This window comes from Drosophila yakuba, chromosome 3R, assembly GCF_016746365.2.
Source record: "Drosophila yakuba strain Tai18E2 chromosome 3R, Prin_Dyak_Tai18E2_2.1, whole genome shotgun sequence".
Classification (NCBI taxonomy): domain Eukaryota; kingdom Metazoa; phylum Arthropoda; class Insecta; order Diptera; family Drosophilidae; genus Drosophila; species Drosophila yakuba.
In genome coordinates, this window is record NC_052530.2 from 15,561,340 (window position 1) to 15,582,085 (window position 20,746).

At 44.0% G+C, this 20,746-nt stretch overlaps 4 protein-coding genes across 13 annotated transcripts; 2 read left to right on the forward strand and 2 right to left on the reverse strand.

Annotated features, from left to right (window-relative positions):
- The first annotated feature begins 365 nt into the window (after positions 1 to 365).
- LOC6536982 (ras GTPase-activating protein-binding protein 1) lies at positions 366 to 7,400 on the forward strand. 2 transcript variants are annotated; one of them, XM_039376327.2, is made up of 5 exons: positions 366 to 573; positions 751 to 927; positions 2,264 to 3,837; positions 4,181 to 4,431; positions 4,567 to 7,400. In XM_039376327.2, exons 3-5 carry the CDS (start codon positions 2,427 to 2,429, stop codon positions 4,957 to 4,959), a joined length of 2,055 nt encoding a protein of 684 aa, XP_039232261.1. In that variant the 5' UTR covers positions 366 to 573; positions 751 to 927; positions 2,264 to 2,426; the 3' UTR covers positions 4,960 to 7,400. The 2 variants fall into 2 exon arrangements, with proteins under 2 accessions (XP_039232261.1, XP_015048038.1); XM_015192552.3 differs by lacking the exon at positions 751 to 927.
- Positions 7,401 to 7,902: 502 nt separating this feature from the next.
- Positions 7,903 to 9,879, reverse strand: LOC6536983 (ribonucleoprotein RB97D). Its single transcript, XM_002097516.4, has 5 exons — positions 9,664 to 9,879; positions 9,346 to 9,602; positions 8,960 to 9,243; positions 8,115 to 8,816; positions 7,903 to 8,037 (listed from the first exon to the last, which is right to left on the reverse strand). Exons 1-5 carry the CDS (start codon positions 9,703 to 9,705, stop codon positions 8,030 to 8,032), a joined length of 1,293 nt encoding a protein of 430 aa, XP_002097552.1. The 5' UTR covers positions 9,706 to 9,879; the 3' UTR covers positions 7,903 to 8,029.
- A 677-nt stretch (positions 9,880 to 10,556) lies between these two features.
- On the reverse strand, positions 10,557 to 14,327 carry LOC6536984 (heterogeneous nuclear ribonucleoprotein 87F). Of its 2 annotated transcripts, none has more exons than XM_039376332.1 (4): positions 14,129 to 14,327; positions 12,224 to 13,250; positions 12,049 to 12,154; positions 10,557 to 10,691 (listed from the first exon to the last, which is right to left on the reverse strand). In XM_039376332.1, exons 1-3 carry the CDS (start codon positions 14,174 to 14,176, stop codon positions 12,054 to 12,056), a joined length of 1,176 nt encoding a protein of 391 aa, XP_039232266.1. In that variant the 5' UTR covers positions 14,177 to 14,327; the 3' UTR covers positions 10,557 to 10,691; positions 12,049 to 12,053. The 2 variants fall into 2 exon arrangements, with proteins under 2 accessions (XP_039232266.1, XP_002097553.1); XM_002097517.4 differs by lacking the exon at positions 10,557 to 10,691 and adding an exon at positions 10,874 to 11,890 and having other exon boundaries at positions 14,129 to 14,326.
- Positions 14,328 to 14,915: 588 nt separating this feature from the next.
- LOC6536985 (serine-arginine protein 55) lies at positions 14,916 to 20,594 on the forward strand. 8 transcript variants are annotated; one of them, XM_015192554.3, is made up of 9 exons: positions 14,916 to 15,074; positions 15,352 to 15,509; positions 16,016 to 16,086; positions 16,156 to 16,263; positions 16,892 to 16,988; positions 19,361 to 19,434; positions 19,496 to 19,813; positions 20,016 to 20,180; positions 20,351 to 20,594. In XM_015192554.3, the coding sequence occupies exons 2-9, from the start codon at positions 15,384 to 15,386 to the stop codon at positions 20,463 to 20,465; spliced, it is 1,074 nt and encodes a 357-aa protein (XP_015048040.1). In that variant the 5' UTR covers positions 14,916 to 15,074; positions 15,352 to 15,383; the 3' UTR covers positions 20,466 to 20,594. The 8 variants fall into 8 exon arrangements, with proteins under 8 accessions (XP_015048040.1, XP_039232267.1, XP_039232268.1 ...); XM_039376333.1 differs by having other exon boundaries at positions 20,282 to 20,423; XM_015192555.3 differs by having other exon boundaries at positions 14,917 to 15,074; positions 16,907 to 16,988.
- The last annotated feature ends 152 nt before the right edge of the window (positions 20,595 to 20,746 follow it).

Consider the following 20,746-nt stretch of genomic DNA (forward strand, 5'->3'; position numbering starts at 1 on the left):
AATTGTTTTTATTTAAATTTGAAAGCCCTGTCCTTAAATTGGATTAATCTTATTTATATAAAATTATTTTATAATTTAATTTTTAAGTTTCGATTTTATCCTTAAAAAGTCGTTGTCTCTTTGATAAACATAATTTTTTGTTTAAAGAATTCAGCTTAAACTTAATATACAAAAAAGAACCGAAATATAAATAAATTATAAGCATCTATGTATTCAAAAGCAAAACTGCGCGCCCACCCGTGAATAAAAAGCTCAATACAAAATCTAAACATTTAATCCAAAATACCAGATTCTCCACCCCCAAAAAAAAGTGTGCACACACCTTTCGAAAAGCCGCCATCATTCACACACCAACACACGCGAAACCAAGAATAAAACGGTGCAGAGGCAAAAAAGAGGAAAAGAGGAACGAACGTCGGTTCTCTTCTCGATTCAACACACTTGTCCAATTTCACTGCGTTTGCGATTATTTTCTACTCAAAAGCCACAGCCTATGCATAGTAACTTAATTCAACAACTACTGTGATCGCCAAACATCGGAAAATAACAAAAAAGCACGTCAAGAATTGCCAAGTTAGTTATTCTCATGAAAAAGTACAACAAAAATTGCAACAAACTAGACTAGTGTGTGTAAGAGAGTGCATTGGTGTTCGTGCTTGTGTGTTTTGTGTGCAGCTTGCAATTTTGTATTGCATTTTATACGTCTCGACCATCATTTAGTAAACCCAAAAAAAAACCGCATTATTTCAGCGCTCCACAAAAAGTCCAACTCTCCCCGCCCTCGCAGGAAGATAACAAAGAAAAGTGCTGCAAAAAGTGCCGAATTTTCGGCAAACTTCAACCCAAAAGCAATACACACTGTGCATTACAAAAAGGAATAAGAAAAAAGAGGAGAATTATCGCTAAAAAAAAAAAGAAAAAAAAAAGGTGAGCCGGCGGCGGCCTCGTGTGCGCGGTCTAGAAAAACTAGCATTTTCCATTTTCATTGGGTGGCGCATACTAGGAAAAATCGGCATAAAAAAATGTTCTATGGGCGTGTTTTTTTCTTTGCGCTAGAGCTATTTTTTTTTTTTTTTTTACCATTTTGCGGCTTTTTTTATTATCGCTTGCGCATAACCTAAAAATGTTCGAAAAATTTTGTTTTTGTAAATTTTTGTTTAAATGCTGCTCTTCAACTATAGCTTTCTTTGTTCTTCCTACACACGCGGTTCGCAAGCAGAAATAGAGAAGGAAAGAGAGAACGCAAGAGAGTAGCGCGTTCATAACCGAATAAGTGTGCGTATGTAGGCGTGTGTGTGTGTGCCGCAACTCTTTGTGCATTATTTGTTTAATCGGCAAATGTTTATGGCGAAAATGGGGCAAAGGATACCTGCAAACTTTGTTATTTACTTACAACTTTTAAAATTTGTACAAGTCGTATTGCAAGCCAACAGTTTAATATTTTTGCTAAGCTGAAGTTCATTGAATGCGGCGCCACAACCTTGAGACCCGAACATAACCTCAATTTAATTCATGCTCCCCGCTTGGCGGCTTCTTTTTTTTTGCCCAATTGTATGAGGTCATTTACTTGCACACACACACACACGTGCTAAGCCAACTCAGTCAGGATCGCGGGCATAAAACTTGGGGCCCGTGCAGGTTTAAATGTCCTGCGACGGCAAGCAAAATGGAATTTCGCCTGACAGCTGCGCTACACCGAATTTCCCCTTTTTCGCATGTGCAAATGTGTGGGGGCCACAAAAGTGGGTCAAACTGCAGCGCGCTGCGTCTTTTTTATATGCACTGCGGTAAAATGTGCTCCCTTTTAGAGGGCACAACTTCCCCTGCCTCTACCCCTCATCATTGTAACCAAGTAAAACTCCAGATTCTTATTGGAGAGAACAGCAGAGGTCAACATTTAAGTGGCCACAAGTCTAAATGAACACATCTAAATGAAAGGAAATAGTTGAATTCTGATAAACATTCAGAGCTAATTGTAGCAAGGACCTCCAAAAAATAGTATTATATTAAATTTGAAGTTTATTTACCTATATTTCTCCTATTAAATCTGAATTTTCGAAATGAATTAAGACATTTAAAACAGCTTTAAGAGATTGAAAATAACAAAGTAACCGCTTCCCTAGATTTCAAATGATCAGATTGAGAAATCGACACTGCCGTCTAGGACTTTTGATAACTTTTGTAGTCCCAAAACCAGACAGATCCTCTGTATATTATTACATTAATATTAAAGTGCGTGTATATTTTTTGCACTATTTCGCAGACGTTTGAAACCTACACTCTCGAGTTCAAACAATCGACACCGATTAGCCACCGTGTCGAGAGTTCCAACCAACAGCTAAGAAGGGAAGCAGAAATTGGAAGCGGGGACAAAGAATCCGAGTCGAGGAGTCCGTAGTTCAGAGAGAAAGAATCAAACGCCAGCTATGGTCATGGATGCGACCCAATCGCAGCAGCCTTCGCCGCAGTCGGTAGGACGCGAGTTTGTCCGCCAGTACTACACGCTGCTGAACAAGGCGCCCAACCACTTGCACCGCTTCTATAACCACAACTCGTCGTACATCCATGGAGAGTCCAAGCTGGTGGTCGGTCAGCGAGAGATCCACAACCGGATCCAGCAGCTGAACTTCAACGATTGCCACGCGAAGATCAGCCAGGTTGATGCCCAGGCCACGCTGGGCAACGGTGTGGTGGTTCAGGTCACTGGGGAGCTATCCAATGATGGCCAGCCAATGCGGCGCTTCACCCAGACGTTCGTTCTGGCCGCCCAGTCGCCGAAGAAGTACTACGTGCACAACGACATCTTCCGCTATCAGGATCTGTACATCGAGGACGAGCAGGATGGTGAGTCGCGATCGGAGAACGATGAGGAGCATGACGTGCAGGTCGTCGGTGGCACTGTCGATCAAGCTGTGCAGGTGGCAGGAGATGTAGTTGCCCAGCAGCCCCCGCAACAGCAGGCTCCTCCGCAGCCGCAGGCTCAGGTCGTGGTGCCCCAGCAGGTGGCTCCTGTAGCGGCCAGTGGTGCTGCTCCACAGCAGATCTTCTACCCATTGCCAGCGGGTGCTGCTGCCGGACGTCCTGTAGCCGTTTTGCCGCCAGCTCCGCAGGCAGCGGCGGTCCCACTGCCCGCGCAGTTCACCGTTCCGGCGCCACAGCCCATCCAGAATGGTGTGGTCTCGCACGAGGAGCTGCAGCAGCAGCAGGTGTTGGTCCCACCCAGCGTGTCTCCTTTGGTGCAGCAGCAGCAGCCGACCGGCACGCCTGTGTTGCCAATTGTCCCAGTGCCAGCTGCGGGCTTCCAGCAGTCGCCACTGGTGGCACCACAGCTCATCCAGCAGCAGCCACCAGCACAGCTGCCCCCGCAGCAGCAGCAGCCACCTATCCAGCAGCAGGCTCCGCAACAACAGCAACAACCGCTGGCGGAGCCCGAGGAAGTGGAGGTGCCACCAAGGCAGCAGAAGCCACCCACGCCCGTTGAGGATTTTAAGACCATTCACGAGCAGCAGCAGCAGGAGAAGTACGAGGCCGCCAAGCAGCAGCAGAACGAGCCCAAGACGTACGCGAATCTCTTCAAGTCCACGTCCTCCTCGCCCAGCGGCTTTGTTAACGCTGCCCTGCAGCAGCAGCAGCAACTCCAGCAGCAGCAGCAACAGCAGCAGTCCATCAGCAGCAACACCTATAACTCTTCCTCGGCATCCACGGGTGGTGGTAATGGCAGTCAGGTTAGCTACTCCACCACCGCTTCGTCCTACAACAACAGCAATGGCAACTCGCGACTGGACAACGGTGGCCCGCTGCCGCAGCGAAACAACTCGATCCGCAACAACAAGGGTGGTAAGTTCATCAATCTACCCTTAAAATAAACGGGGTCATTCCCCTATATTCGGTTTCAATGTAAAAACTCTTAAAGCTGTAGTGCGAAGCTTTGGATTTCATGTGAAAACAGTGTTTACTTAGAAATACTTCATTAGTTTTCTTTAGGGTTAATGACCTTTTATGTTAAATTGCATTTTCCGTTTTCCGTTCATAAGTATTGAGCCATTTTGTTGTTTTTGTTTTTGCTTTGTCTTATCAGATTCTAACTTAATGTTGGCTTATATGATAAGCAACGTTGAGTTATTTTTATGTGGCGCTTTTTGGTAACTCTGACTAACAGATTATTCTTCATATTTCACAGACTTTGAGCAGCGTCGCTCGAGCAACACGCAGCAGTTTGGTGATAATCAGCAGCTGTTCTTGGGCAATATACCACACCACGCCAGCGAGGATGATCTGCGCGAAATTTTCTCACGTTTCGGAAACGTCCTGGAGCTGCGCATCTTGTCCAAGGCTGGCAACAAGGTGCCACCAGGCATGCGCAGTCCGCTGAACTATGGATTTATTACCTACGACGATCCTGAGGCGGTGCAAAAGTGCCTGGCCAACTGCGTAAGTTAGGCACAAACTAGATTTAATTATTTATAACGCACTATAAGGTATAATCCAAGTGCAAACCGAGGGATTATCGCCTTAATTTTTCAGTTTATTAAAAGCTGATCTAAGCATATTCTTTCCATTTGATAGCCCCTGTACTTCCCGGAGAACTCTCCCGATGGCCAGAAGTTGAATGTGGAGGAGAAGAAGCCGCGTGTCCGCAACGACATGGTGCCGCGTCAGCCGATCGGTGGCAACAACCTAAACAACAACATGGGCCGTTTGGGCGGTAACAACGGTCCGCAGTCGCGTCCGATGGGCAACAACAATGGCAGCGGTGGTGGCATGATGCGTAACAATGCCGGAGGCAACAATCTGCGCCAGGGAGGCGGCGGAGGAAACGGTGCTCCCCGCCTGGGAGGCGGTGGTGGATTTGGACAGCGCCAGGATAACCGCACCAGCGGCGGCAACAACCAGTCTAACGGACCGCTGCGCGGTGCCGGAAATGGACAGACTGGTGGTGGCAACTACGGACGTCGCTAAGAAAATTCCAAAGCATGACATCAGCAAAAGCATCAACAAATGAGCAGCAGCAGTAGCGACAACAACAAAAACAGCAGCAGTAGCGACTACAACAACAACAAAAACAGCAGCAGCAACAACCCAACGTTAAAAAACATCGACTTCTTCCACAATGCAATCAATCAATTACATTCAAGAACATCTCATGCAATTAAACACACAAAGACACACAACCACGCAAATCACACTAACATAAAGTAGTTGGAGCAACAGAAACCTTTGAATGTTCCTGAGCGCAACTCGGGGCGTCGAGCTACAAAAAAAAAAAGAATGAAAAATATAATGAAAAGTTCTTGAGTCTTTTCTTAGTTTAATTGCGTTAGGCTCGCTTTTTCCAGCCAGTTCGTGCCAAAATAAACCGAAATTCTGTGCAAATCTTCGTTGTGAATCCAAAAACAAAATGAATGAAAGCTTCAGCTCGGCAACTGCTACTCTCTACCACCCACCACCCCTCACGGAATCAATTTCATCTTGAAACACGTGTATTATTTTTAAGTCTCAACCATGCACACCACCCACAACACACTCATCGAAAACACAAGATCGCACACAAACACACAAACAAACGCAAGATACACTCACTCACCCATTTTAGCATAAATGTAAACTTTAGTTTCAGCTTCTGTTTGGCAAATAACCTTCAACTAAATCTATCTTAAGTACGCAAGATGAGAGAAATTTGTTTCAAAAGAAGGAAAGAAGCAATGCAACACATTTTTGTTTGTTTTTTCATTGAATAACCCCATTACTTAAGCTAAAAAGAAGAGGAAATTAAAAGAAAAACTTACGAACTTAGCTAAAAAGATATAAACCGAAAAAAAAAAACAAACAAAAAAATGAAAAACCTTTGTAAAATGCAATAAAAAAGAGCAAAAGAAAGACTTGAAAAAAATTAATTTAAAAACTAAAAAAAAAAAAAAAATGGAATGTAAACCCGAGAAAAATGTAAGGTGCGGTTAAAAACAAGCAAATATAAGAACACGATAAAGCACACAAGAACACAAACCTCTTAAAAAACATTGAAAATAAAGGAAAATCAATTCAGCACCAAGCCGCAAGAAGGAAAAGCGAGGAAAAACACAAACACACATCAACGTCGACGTTTTGCGCCCCAGAAAGTCCGCCGCATTTTAGAGCCTGTAAACCTTTTGCTACTTAAATCTAATTTGCAGAAACTGACACATTTAACTAGCTAGTCTATATAAGTATCGTATCGGTTCAGTTCGAATCGGATCGGTTCGGTTGATATCGAATGATTGTTGAGATGAGAGCGTGTAGGGCAAATGCGGTGCCGGCGCCGCAGGCGGGGGCGTGGTCGATGCAATCGATGATGAGGAACGGACGGACAGACGGACAGTGTTTTTGCTTTTTTTCGTTCTGTGTAATGAGTTGAAGGTCGTAAACCAAACTAAGTCAAGCAACTTCAAACGATTTGGTGTTTCCAACGCAGTTGTGAACTAAAATTTAGTACATATTTTTTAAATAAAATCAAGAAAAGCCCAAAAAAAAAAAGAACACGAAATGGGAAGATGAGAAGCATATAAACACACAAAAACCTATTATAATAAAAAGTTGGGGGACGAAACACAAGCTACTAACATTTTTCTCAAGGTAAAACAAGCAAAACATGTAACAACAAATATATACAAAAAAATATATATAAACAAAACAAAACTCATATAATTTAATGTTAACTTTTAGACTTACCAGAAATCTAAATATACATAAATATATATATATTTATATAACTGCTGCTGCAAAAGAAAAATAAAGCAGCAAAGCGAAGAGGAAAACTGAAAACATTTAAATTCGTGTGAGCAACATTTGAGTTTTGTCGCAGGCGTCCAAATATAATTGCCTAAGTTATTCTTGTTTTGTTAAAGCTAAAGGACTTTTGATTCGTTGTAAACATATCATTTGTTTTTGTTGTTTGACGCCTGCCCTAGAGAATCAATTGCTAAATCAATTACAATCAATCAATTTCTAATGCAAGCACACACATTACACCACGCATTTCTAGCACTGTGAACAGGGTCTAAAGCAATTTTAGTGCATTTTTTGTAAAACGAAAGTGTTAGTGTTCAAATCTTAGCTCAACGATCAGTGCTGAAAGTGCACCGTGTACACCGACAACACCATAAGAAAACCCATAAAAACAGCATCAAACAATACAATACAAATCAGAGGTACTAACTAAATCTATATAAGAGTAAAATAATAACAAACAATTAGAGTTCATGCTCATTTCTAAGTAAACCGATGAAATCACAATACTGCAGTTTGTAAAGAGTATAGAAACCAGGAGGAAAACACTTAATTATAATTTAATTTATATGTATACAACTACAAAATAACTATAATAATAAAAACAACCACAAAGATTCAGCGTGTTTACCAGAAAACTTATGATTTGTTTCATTTCCGCTCAAGATTTTTCAAAAACACACCTTTGTTTTGGATCGGTTCGTATTTCCTTTTCTGGTAAATACGGTAACTCCTGAAAAGAAACACCAACAACTGAAAGACTAAAAATCTGTAAGGAAAAATATCAAGGCGACTTAATTATCCTGCGACTGAATCCGATTTCCATTGCCTTTGTGTTGAAACAACTGAAAAGCCGAGCATTCAGCATTTAAGTGAAATTGATGCGCACAAAGCTGAGCAATCGAAAGCAATTTGCATTACTTTAATCAAACACAAGCCAGTCGAAGAAATATGTATGTCCACCACTCCCCCCAAAATCCCAAATTCCAGGCATAATTCAGTGGTGCGTTTTATAGCGTTTCAGATATAAAACATTTACGCAAAATCAATTCACTCATGCAATACATCCAATACTTTAAATGAAAGCAAAAAGCAAAAAACCAACAGATATAGTATAAATAAAGAACAAGAGTTTTACGATTTTAAGTCTCAAAAAATCGCTTGTGCTTTATTATTCATTTATATTGTACCGAATTGCTAACAAATTAGTAATGGTAATAAACTTCAGCAATAGGTTGGGGTTCAACTTCGTTCCATTGCCCGCCGCTTAGACACCTGCGAGCATTAAACACCAAGAAATATTCGATTATTTTTCCTATTTAAATTAAAATTTTTTAAATAAAAAAACTTACCGTAGGCTGGTGGGGAAGCCCCATTGGCGATTTTTGGAATCACGCCGTTGGTGGGCGATTGAGCGGGCTTGAAGATCTTGTAGTCTTCGGTGGGCCATTTCTTGATCGCTCCCACTCCCACGGCGGCACCTCCAGTCAAACCCAGTCCCAACCCAACACCCGATGTGCCATCCGCATCGCCACGGGCGCCCAGATCCAGCTTGTCATCCAACGGAGTCGTCTGGACGACCTTCAAGTCGGTCTTGGGACGATCGCTGGTCGATGTCTGGGCATGTTTGTGCCCAGCCTTCGGTGGCCATTCAACCACTTTGCTGGGAGTCCACTCCTGGGCAGCGTAGGTGCCGGGCTTCGGATAGGAGGACCACATATCCGTAGCGTGTCCGGCAAACGGGTTACCCGGCTGTGACTGCGGCGGCGTCATGTACTGTCCGGGTGTTGGCTTGGGTGCCACCGGAGTCACATAGTGGGCCCAGCCATGAGTGAATGCCGATGGCGGCAGGACGGACTGGGCCAGGTAGGGATTGTAGTTGGCATTGCTGTTGTAGTTGTAGTTGTAGTTATCCAAGGTGGGCGGCTGGGGCGGAATGTAGCCGGCTCGGATTGAACCGGAGACGGGGAACCGCAGACGCTTGCCGGGATCGGGCTTCTGGGTGGACCTCTTCACCTCCACCAAGGTCTGAAGGATCGAGTGCTTGCCCTGGGCTAAAAATCAAGGCAAGCAAGTTCAGACTTCAACTATTTGATCATATAAATATAACTCAAGACTTCTGCAGCCTTCATAGATACTTAAATAGTGGAATCTATCCAAAATGACTTTTCAATAAATGAGGAACATAAAAACTCACCCAATGCCTTCTCGGCACTTGATGGATCCTCAAACTCCAAGAAACCAAATCCTCGTTTACGCCCAGTGTCCTTGTCCATGAGCAATTTCACGGTGGCGACTGCGCCAAACTGCGAAAAGTATTCGCGTACGGTTTTTTCATCGTGGAAGTCCTTCAGACCACCAAGGAAGATCTTGTTCGATTTCACGAACCCGGCTCCAGCGCTACAACCTCCGAGAATGGAACCAACGCCTCCAGCCCTGTTGAACTCGTGGCGCGGCAGAGCCGGCTTGGTCTCCACAGCTCTGATTAAATATTGATAGATTTCAATTTTTCAATGAATAGAAATTGAATTGAACATAAAATATTTGATTGGAAATAGGGTAACAAAGGATTAAGAAACTCACTTATTATCAATGGTGTGGGGACGGGCCTTTTGGACAATTTCGATGGATTTGGGATCCACATAGGTGACGAACCCAAAGCCCCTTGAATGGTTGTTCACCGGATCCCGCATGACCACAGCGTCTGCCACGCTACCGAACTGACTGAAGAATTCGCGCAGCGTATCCATAGTCGTCTGAGTGGATAGGCCCCCAATGAAGATCTTGCGCAAGTGCTCGTCGCCATCGTCCTTGATGGCCGTCTTTCTGTCAGCTTTGCACTGTATACGAGGATTTTCGTTGAAATCTATCTATGAATATGTTGGGGGACTATGATCTTACATCTCCGAGGCAAGCAGACGTGGCACAGTTATCCGCATCCATTTTTCAAAAGGTATCCAAATTAAAACAGCCCGATTCACAGCACAGAACTGAAGCCAATCACAGTTTGAATGACTAGCACATAAATCAAAACGTCAATCACCTAGTTATGGACTATCGAAAGAGGTCCATAGATATAGTTGCCACCTATAGATGATTCAGCATTATTAGGTACAAAAAGGCCTAAAATCGATAGGGTTGTGTTCTCCTCATAGAATCCTTTCAATGTATCCCTATAAAATATCGGTCACCTTGCCTTTTAAGCATGGCAAACATTCTAGATATACTACATATACAATATTGTATTCCATATTCTACTTTCTCCAAAGGAAACCCCATTGATCTCGTTATACCCGTTACCCTTAGAGAAAAAGGGTATAGTAGATTCGTTGCAAAGTATGTAACACGCAGAAGGAAGTGTTTCCGACCATATAAAGTAAATATATTCTTGATCAGGATCGTTTGAACGCCTCGATCTCAGCTAGAACGTTGAGATTAAGCATGCAGCTTCCAGAGACATAGACGCAGCGCAAGTTTGTTGTCCGAATGTTGCCACGCCCATAAGCCGCCCAAAACTAGCAACCCCCATACTTTAGTGGTGCGGGGTCGGTCCCGAGAGCAAGATTAACCAACCAGCGGATTCGGCTTCCATGGCGATGAAAATCTCTCCCGAAAATTAAATACAGCTTATGTTTTTGCTACTGAAAATGATTCTTTATTGAGAAATTCAGAAACAAATGAGGTGTTAGTAAAATACCGACTTGTTACCGTCACTTACCTCCGCATACCAAACAAGTTAGCCAGAAGGGAGCCACCAACCAAAGTCCAAAGTGAGTCCAGGCCACCGCTGTGCCGACTAAAACCATGAACTTATACCTGGGGAAGATCACGGTCCCTCCCTTTTTTCGGGAAACAAACCGTTGCGTGGAGCAGATTTCGTATCCGCGTATCCGGCCCGGGAGGGAGCATCCGTCCGTAGCCCGGCCAGTCTTGGAAAGAAATAGGCAGTGCATTAATACGCGGTTTGCCTGGGGGTTAGGTGGGGGTCTCTAATGACGGTAATTAGCCCTGCTCGCTACCCTGCCGATCTGGGATGAATCGGAACCCCGGATTGTGCTGCAGCTGTTGCTCCTTTTTGCTAGGATATTGCTCCTGTGATCATTTCGTTTTGTTTTGGTTCGGGTGGGTAGGTAACATTGGTTAGGATTTTATTTTGCTTGTATCTCGTCGCTTTCGTTTCAATCGTAACGAACTAATTACAGAATGTTTGTGATATTTGTTTAGCGGTTTCTTTTTTGTCTGGCTTAGCGTAGCATCTACTTCTTAAGGACTAACAGAGTTGGTATGTATATATGGATTTCGCTTGCTAGGACACCACTTCTTGGCCACTGTGCAGCGTGTACACAAATATGCGTGGCTTTCGCTTTTCAGGAATTGGGATCTTCTTTGCCATAAATCATAGAATAAATATATAAAAGTTCTTAGTTGTACAAAAAAGTGATTACAAAATATGGTTCTATTTGATTTCTTACATTTCGCTGGATCGCTATAAAATAAAATCAATTGAAAATACATCTAGCTGTGGGCCATTTCGACATGAATAAATATCAAGGAAGGTACTCTACCTTATAACACCCTTACAACAACTGGATCCAGAGGAGAATCCGTCGTCGCTCAGTTGGTAGTCAATTTTATACAATAAAATTATTGTTTAATTTATATTTTGTTGGTTGGTTTGTTTCTTTCTTTTCGTTTGTTTTTGTTTATATAGTTAAAACTAAGCGTTCAGGGTTCTTAGCATCCTAAACATGAATTGATCAGCGAATTAATGGTTACAAAAGAGAGATAGCAGCATTCAAACTGTGGACAAGTGGCGCCGATTCGTTTCGTTTTGCTTTTGGCTGTTTTGCTTAACGCATATTATTTGCTTCGTGCTTTTGGCAAGTGGTTTTTGGTTTTGGCCTGCAGGTTCTAAGGCCGGACCCAAAACTGAATGCTTGCACTTGCTCTCGGCCTGGTTATTGGTTCTGCATCTGGATTTCTTGGTTCTGATCTTGTCTGCCTGGTCTGACACACACCTGCTACTGATTGCCTGCCTGTGAATGTGCTTGTGCCTCTGCATCTGCCTGCCTAGACTGCCTGTTTGTCGTCTAGCTTGAACTGACACTCTCTCTCTATGTGTGTTTACCTAGTTGCGAAAGAGGAGAAAATTTTGCATTAGCTTGGATTCGTTCCGAATGAGATTGATTGCTTGGCTACCAACTAGCTGCCAATAACGACCAAAGATCCGAGCGTTCGAGATAATACGATGGGATAGGACCTGCGGTCCAGTTAATTTATATTTACCTTGTCTAGTAACGTCTATTGCCGCCGCCCATGTTGCCACCCTGTCCACCGCCTCCGGAGTTGTAGTTGTTGCCGACAAAGCCTTGACCACCTCCACCCTGGTTACCTGTAAAAGATGAATGCATTGTTAAAGCTTGTATACATAATAGTCAAAAACCTAAATGATCTATCTTACCCTTGTTGAATCCTCCACTGCCTCCTTGACTGTAAGGAGCTGGACGGTTGTTGCCAAAGTTGTTGTTGCGCTGTGGTCCACCACCGTAGCTCTGCTGGTAATCGTTGCCGAAGCCTCCGCCACCGCCGTTACCGCCCCAGCTACCATTGCTATTGCCGCCGTACCCACCGCCCCCACCACCACCGTTCCAGCCACTGTTGCCGCCACCCTGGTTGTTCCATGGGCCACCTCCGCTTCCGCCCTGCTGGTTCCAACCGCCCGAGCCGCCACCCTGACCGCCTCCAAAGTTGCCGCCGCTGTTACCGAAACCGCCGCCGCCAGCTCCGCCCCAGTTGCCTCCACCGTTCTGCCTGTTCTGGCCTCCCCAGCCACCGCCGCCGCCTCCCTGGCCGCGATCACCCTGGCCGCCACGACCGCCAGCACGAGGACCTCCGCGTCCGCCCTGGCCACCGCCACCTCCTCCGCCACCACCACCGCCCTGGCGATCCATGTCCTGCTTGGCAATCGCCTTCTTCACGTCCAGGCTCTTGTTCTTGATGGTGTGGTTCTTCTGGAGAATGATTTTGTCCACGGGATCGTAGTCATCGAACTCAATGAAGGCAAAGCCGCGCTTCTTGCCGGTGTCCTTGTCGGAGACAATGTTCACGCCAACGATCTGGCCAAAGTCCTTGAAGTACTCGCGCAGGCACTCCTCATCGTGATCGTCACGAAGTCCGCCAACAAAGAGCTTCTTCACTGTAGCTCCCGCGTTCGGGGCATCGATCTCCTGGCGCGGCACAGCCCTCTTGGGCTCCACGGTGCGTCCATCGATCTTGTGTGGTCTGGCATCCTGCGCATTGTCGATCATGTACGACTGGGAGTAAGTGATGAACCCGAAGCCGCGAGAGCGCTTCGTCTTGGGATCCTTCATCACCACCACGTCCACAATGTTGCCCCATTTCTCGAAGTGCGCCTTTAGGCCTTCGTCTGTGGTGCGGTAGTCCAGGCCGCCGATGAACAGTTTGCGCAGCTGCTCTGGCTCGGTGATCTGTGGGTGCATTTACAACGGATTCAGGGTCAGTAGATATACAGCAAAATCACTAAAGAACTTCTCTAAATGAAATGAAGCTTTAAAATTAATGAATATAAAGTTGGCTAATTTAAAATCAAATATTTTTTTTTAAATAGTCTCGTTATTAATTACATTGATTTCTTATTGATGTATGGCGAAAATGTAAAAATTCCAAGAAAATTGATTCTAAAACCAATGTTTGTGAAAAAAAATTAATAAAAAGATAAGAGAGAGTATTAAGCGGTTGATTTATTTTGTTTAAAAACGTGTTTGGAATAATATTTATATATATATTCTTGAGTATATGCAGCTGTTAAAAGTTTTTTGAATAAAACGATAATTGTGCTCAAATATCCTTGATTCAAAGTCAGTACATATTGCTATCTTATCGGTGGTAAGAGGACGAAAGATATGTATCACATGGGAAATTATCAGATCAATACGAACACAGATCGAATGAGATTGGCCATTGTTTATTATAGTAATTTACCTGGCGAGAAAACACCGCCCGCCATTTTTTTTTACTATTTGCACCGCCATGATAGCCCGTATATGTATATATGGAATGTATGTGTGTGTGCATACGCGCATGCATGAATTATCGTTTTCTTTTTGCGGCAAGGCTAACAGCCGGCAAGTTTTTCATCGGCAATTACATATATTTTTCGCAAAAGGGGGTCAACAAACTTGTACCTTGTTAAATTCGCACAGAGATCGATGGCCTGCACAATTCCACGTACTTTACTTTCGGGGCAAAAGCCGCGTGCTATATTATATGCAAGAATTGTCGGCGTCGACATTTTGCACTTTCCCACGCGCTGGCACAAAAAGTAATTGAACATTTTGTCACTCACCTCGTCGCCATCGTCGTAGTTTCCGTTGGAGTCGTTAATATCCGCCATTCTTGTATTGTTTGTTCTTAACACTCAAGCAGCTTCAAAGTCCAAGCACCGTATGTCAGGTATTACTGTTTTGTTTTATTTTTTACAGCAAATGCAGGAAAAAATAAAATGTACAGCACGCACAAAGGAATTAGTGTGCAGTGTGACCAAGTGTTGAGTACGCTAAAATGTCAAAACTTTGCGTATCGCAAAGAATTGGAACGATAGCTGGATTGCAAAAAGGGGGTTCATCAATAAAGCGACTGAAAAATTTGTTAAAATTACCATTTAATAACAATTATTTCTTACGTGTTTTAAAACATTTTACCTAAAACGGTGTCATCCGATAAGGAAAAGAAAATACTATGTTGTCTTTAAAAAAGAATTTTTGTGCTGCTCTTAAAATGTATTATTATTAATACAGTATTTTTACTACCAGCAACAAATCATTGCTATCATTTATTAGCTTATATTGCAATAAAAAAATGAAATGTGTTGAGAATTAAAGAACAAAAAGGTAAATATGAGAAAGCAATTTGTTGAGCATTCTAGAAAGAAAACTTTGATTTATTTATGTATTTAAGAAATGAAATGCTAGCGATATTAAAATAAAATAATATCATGGATTCATGGATTCAAATTGTATTACAAAATAATTCTATTATTAGTTCTGATCACCTAAACATGAACTGGAATACCCTCATGGCAGCGAAACGCATTTCGCGCTCAAAACATCGATAGGCGAAATACCGTTTCATTCCACCGTTGGATTGGCTGTCATACATCGCTTTCGTCTGTCACTTTCACTTCCGTTTGTGTCGAGTCGCTTGCGTTTTTTCGTGTGGTAAAGAAGTCTAATAAATAGAGAGTGCGACAGCGAGTAAATTGTAAATTTGCCACAAATATTCTTCAGTAAACGGTACGTGCTAGTGAATACGATTAAGTGAAGAACAGCGCATATTTTGCGTTATTGAATTGACTCGTTTTTGCAACGGTTCTGTACACCCGGTACATTGCGAGCGTGTGTGTGTGTCTGCCCTCTGTATGTGGTGGCCGCCATCTTGGCGAAACACACAGCGCGTGCATGTGTGCGTTTTTTCTTTTTTTCCATTCTGAAAGGACAGTCGAGCAAAATAGAGGCTGGAAAATGAAACGGTTCCCTTGCTGATTATATACCTCTATGCATTATTTTGCAGCACCTGCTCCAGATACGTAAAGAACCGTTATCATGGTGGGATCTCGAGTGTATGTGGGCGGTCTGCCCTACGGAGTGCGCGAGCGCGATTTGGAGCGCTTCTTCAAAGGCTATGGCCGCACTCGCGATATTCTCATCAAAAATGGCTACGGTTTTGTGGTGAGTACGAAAACCATATTCACAAGTTATAAACAAGATTGGGCATAGTTTAAGCTGGCATAGTGCCGAAAGTCAGAAAAATCGATTTCAAGACATTTCTGCAGGCCTCGCTTGTGTAAAAGTAGCGAACCCTTAAATACCCTTGCTTGAACATAAGATCTTCACATTTGATATTACCATGCTAGGTAACAGGAAATTAGGGTTGTTCTGGCACATGTCTTTGCTTCTTAGACATAATTATTCCATTAATTGTGTATCAAAAACAGCGAGGTAAAAGCAATTGCTTGTACGACCGGTCTATTAAAAATTGAAAACTACTCAAAACGAAAAAAAAAACAACAAAACATATAATTCTGAAAACCAGCGTGTTCCCATAAAAGAACCATGTTAAAAACTCCACGTAAGTGCGTGACATAGTAGACAACAAATAGGTGGGGCATTCTGCAAAGGCAGGGTAACCTCATACTAATTCCATAATCAATACTAATCACTAATTGAATTTTCAGGAATTCGAAGACTACCGCGATGCCGACGATGCCGTCTATGAACTTAATGGCAAAGAGCTGCTGGGCGAACGGTGAGTTACTAGATATCAGCTAGCTCAAGTACGACGTGACTCACATTTGTGTGTTCTATATTCTTGCAGTGTGGTTGTTGAACCCGCCAGAGGTACCGCTCGTGGCAGCAACCGCGACCGCTACGACGATCGATATGGTGGTCGGCGGGGCGGCGGCGGCGGTCGTTATAACGACAAGTAAGTAGTACGGCCAGTAAGCCTTAAAACCGGACCAAAGTAGCGACGATACCGTCCTCTAACTTCGTTTGCGTTGAAGTTTGCCCTAGAATTAGCACTGCCAAATTGTTTCGTTTGAAATCTCCATCCACACAGATGCAGCCAGCTTAAATCGATTTGTTTACAATGCTCTTGCAAAATCAGTTTACATACATTTTAAAGCTACCATTATATACCTATAATTATAGCCCCTTGCAATAAAATCATAGAAATGTATATTATTAATTTATTATAATAATTTTATAATTTTTTTGGTGTAGTATTTATGTTATGTAATAACAACTATTCATTGATAATTTAATCATATAAGCTGATTTCCTCTGCGTGGAAGGGACCCAAAAGACACTGACTTGCTGTTTATATTATTATTTCCAAGACGCTCCGTTTTCCTATGCATACTATGAGTTCCTTTTATTTGCACGTTACCCATCCGCATAGTATGTAAAATTTTTAATTTTTTGCGCATAACCCGAATGTAAATATGCATATGCTGGAATATTCACCATTAGCGTTGATTTTTGTGATGGAGCAGCGGGAGCAGCAGCGCAGTGTCAATACTAATTAGCGAATCCATTCAATTATTCACCAGAAACAAAAATTCCAGATCATCCTCTCGTTATGGCCCACCGTTGCGCACTGAGTACCGCCTGATAGTGGAGAATTTGTCTAGCCGCGTTAGCTGGCAGGTAAGTGAGCATGGAGAGATATATCGCGCCTATGGCGTGGTAATCACTGTAGCTTAGATTCGAGGAGTGTAGTACTAGTATTAAAACGGCTAACCGATTGAAATGGATCACTATTACCATTACTATTACCCATTAATCAACTTACCCATCCCAGAACCAAGCACCCTTTTCGAGACCCTTTTTGATTTCGAATTACTCCCCGGTGTCTCTGTCCTGTTTTGTGTTTTAACTCCTCCACTCTGACTAGAGCCAACTCTTTAATCTGTAATTTAGCCATAAGCTGTACAGTTGCCCTAGACTTAAGTGAAACGAAACAAAAGATATTGCTAAAACCCTGGTACTGATCGGTGTAATCTACCCACCATTACTTTCTCTTGCACACACCAACCGAAACCGATAAAAAAAAGAGTTTGATGTGCTTTGACTGAGAGATTCCCTACTCGGCTTGGTCCAAATCTAAAACCGAAAGAGAATCGAATTGAATCGAATCTAATTGAATCGCCGTGAGAAAGACAAACTAGTGACCGACCGGTTCAGAGTGTTACCCAAAACCATGATGTGGTGGAAGACAGAGAGAGACAGTCCCTAGAGCAGCCCCAGATTGGTTTCGATCTGCGAACTACGATCTGCGACCTACGACCGACCTCCACGATGCGCCATCGCCGCCGCCTCATCCATCCGTCCATTCCAAATATTCGAAAACTTAAAACAGAAAACATAAAGAAATGAACAAGTCGATCAGAATCGAACGTACAACACAAACACCAAATTGAATGCAATACCAAAATCAGAAAGCAGACGAAGACGATGGACGTTGATGAGCTGCCCGGGTCAAAAGGCCAGCCCACGTATTAAAGCCCACTGATTCAAAAGACGTAGGCTGGCCTCTTGCGTTAGGTATTTAACTCTCTGCTAAATACATTCACAATTTTAATTACCAACAATATTATATAAAGAATTGTCAAATTCCTTATAGCCATTGTGAGTGTGAGGGTGCGAATCGAATCAATCGAATGTGGTTAGATGAGAAGCTTGCGTTCGCTAATTCTGAGATGATGTGATGGTCTTGGCGACGATGAGAGATGAGCATATGCCGATGATCGATCGATGACGATGACACGATGCTGGTCGCGCATTCAGTTACCAACTTCGGCTAGTGCCTCCGAACTTAGTCCTTCCCCCCATTCCCGGTTCTTCTGGCTTCCGGCTCTGGCTCTGGCTTACGGCTGCGGCTCTAGCTGCGGCTCCGGCATACGGCTACCGGCTCCGTCTCCGGCTGAGACTACCGACTAGACAACCAACCCAACCCGTTGGAGAAGCGAGAGCAGCGTCCCGAAACGTATTTCTTATTTTTGCAGTTCGTTTGTGCGTGAGGTGCCGAAGCCGCTGGTTGTTGTCCGCCTCTGACCGGCAAACTGCTCCAAATGCTCCACTCTCCGGCTCTCTGGTGCGGTGGTTCTGGCCAGCGATGTCTGCTCTGATCTGATCTGACCTTCTGACTGTATCCGGTGTGTGGCTTCCTCCGAAACTAAACGAAAACAGCTACCGCAACACTTGAATACCTTTTTGCCATTTATAATATGATTCTGTTGTACATGAAAAAACATAACAAAACTAAGTACTTCGTACGCGGCCAATCCAAACCAAAACGAAAACCAAATCTAATGTAACAAAACGTAACGAGCTCTGGCCATCCATCCGCTCATCCGCCTGCCTGGCCACTGGTTCTCTGGCTGCCTGGTTGAGTTAACGATGTTCGATCGGACTTTCGATGAGGTCATGAGGTGTCCTTGGTGTCATTGGCCCACAGTTACTAGGCAGACAATCTAAACTCTCGGTGTAGAAACGATGTGTGTGTCCTCCTCTCTCTGAAAGCGCATTAAGTAAGAATTCAATTACAACTATTTTGTTAACTTTAATTTATTTCCAAACCAAATCAACTCTATATATATCTACTATCAATTGCCAACCACTGTTAACTATGATTGTTTACGCTTAAGTTTTGTGCCGCGTGCAGCGTGGAGTGTTTGAATGTTGTGCTCGGGACGCTCTGGGCACCTCTTCCTTTTCTCCTGGCCAAGCGAATCCTTCGTCCGGAGTGAGGTTCTCGGTTTCCACACGTAGGCAGGCGCGACAAGAGCACAGGATAGACGAACACAGGGCACTAAGTGAAGTGAGAGAGAGGGACTTGTGAGAGGCTGGGACTTGGTTAGGAGCCCCAATAACCCCGAAAAACATTCAGAATGCTCCACCTGCTGCACGGGCTGTCCTTTAAGTTGCAACCACTGCCGTCGGATGCGAATTGTGCAAGACATCTGCCAAAACAATTTCACTAATTACTGTTTTCGTTTCGACTTTGTGCGTCCCTGCAGGATCTTAAGGATTACATGCGCCAGGCTGGCGAGGTCACCTATGCCGATGCCCACAAGCAGCGCCGCAATGAAGGGTATGTTTCAAAATGGAATTATTTTATATAACTGAGTAACTAAAATTGTCTTTCCTTGCAGCGTGGTTGAGTTCGCCTCGTTGTCGGACATGAAGACGGCCATTGAGAAGTTGGATGACACTGAGTTGAACGGCAGGCGCATTCACCTGGTCGAGGATCGTCGTGGAGGACGCAGTGGTGGTGGTGGTGGCGGCGGCGGCGGACGTGGACGCTCCCGTTCGTCCAGCTCCCGTTCGCGCTCTCGATCCCGCAGGCGCTCTCGCTCCCGCCGCTCGTCGCACTCGCGCTCCAAGTCTCGCAGCCGCTCCAAGTCCCGTGGCGGACGCTCCAAGTCCAAGTCGCCAGTCAAGTCTCGTTCTCGCTCCCGCTCGCGCTCCAAGTAAGTAGAGAACATCGTTATGTTGGGATCGTACTTAATATAGGTTATTTTGTACATAGTTGAGGTTATTAAATGCTTTGTGATATATGCTCTAATATTAATTTAAATAGATTTTACTAGATAGAAGACGTATTAATTGCGATCCCTGGCTTTGTGTTTTATATGATTACCCACTCATTTGTTTACTTCACTTCCGCTGCAGCAAATCGCGTGACGTGTCCAAGTCCAAGTCGAAGTCCCACTCCCGCACCCGCTCTCGTTCTCCCAAACGTGAGCGTGACTCCCGTTCCCGATCGCGCTCCGTCTCGAAGCGCGAGTCCCGCTCCCGCTCACGTTCCAAGTCCGTCCGCCGCGACTCCCGCTCACGGTAAGTTTGGCTACAATCCGATGACCTCGGCTCAATATAGACAGTTCACGATTCTTTCTTTCGTGCTTTCTTTGGTTTTGTTTGGATGCACCTGTTTGTAGCCCGCCAACAACGGTGGCGGTCGTTCAAAAGCTTGTTCTATAGTTTACTACAATGCCTTTCTCTTGCAGCGATCGATCCGCATCGGCTGACAACAAGTCGCGTTCGCGCTCACGCTCCCGTTCGGCCTCGCCCAAAAATGGAAACGCCTCGCCGGACCGCAATAACGAGAGCATGGACGATTAGATTAGTTAGCTGTCCCATTAATATTAAAGCACTTGATTTTAGACTTCTACTATAACTATTCTACAAACAACAAAACTCAGACACCCCTACTACAACCAAAACTAATGAATATGAAATCATACAAATCCACCACTGTCGAGCCTCGTCATTTTTTTTAGTATATAACCACAAATTGTTCTAAGTTTTGCTTCGACACTTGGAGTTTCCCACTCGCCGGTGGGCTATGTGCTGGAAAATGACAGGGATCGCTCCGTTGGACGGACGGGCCGTGAGTGTGCCGA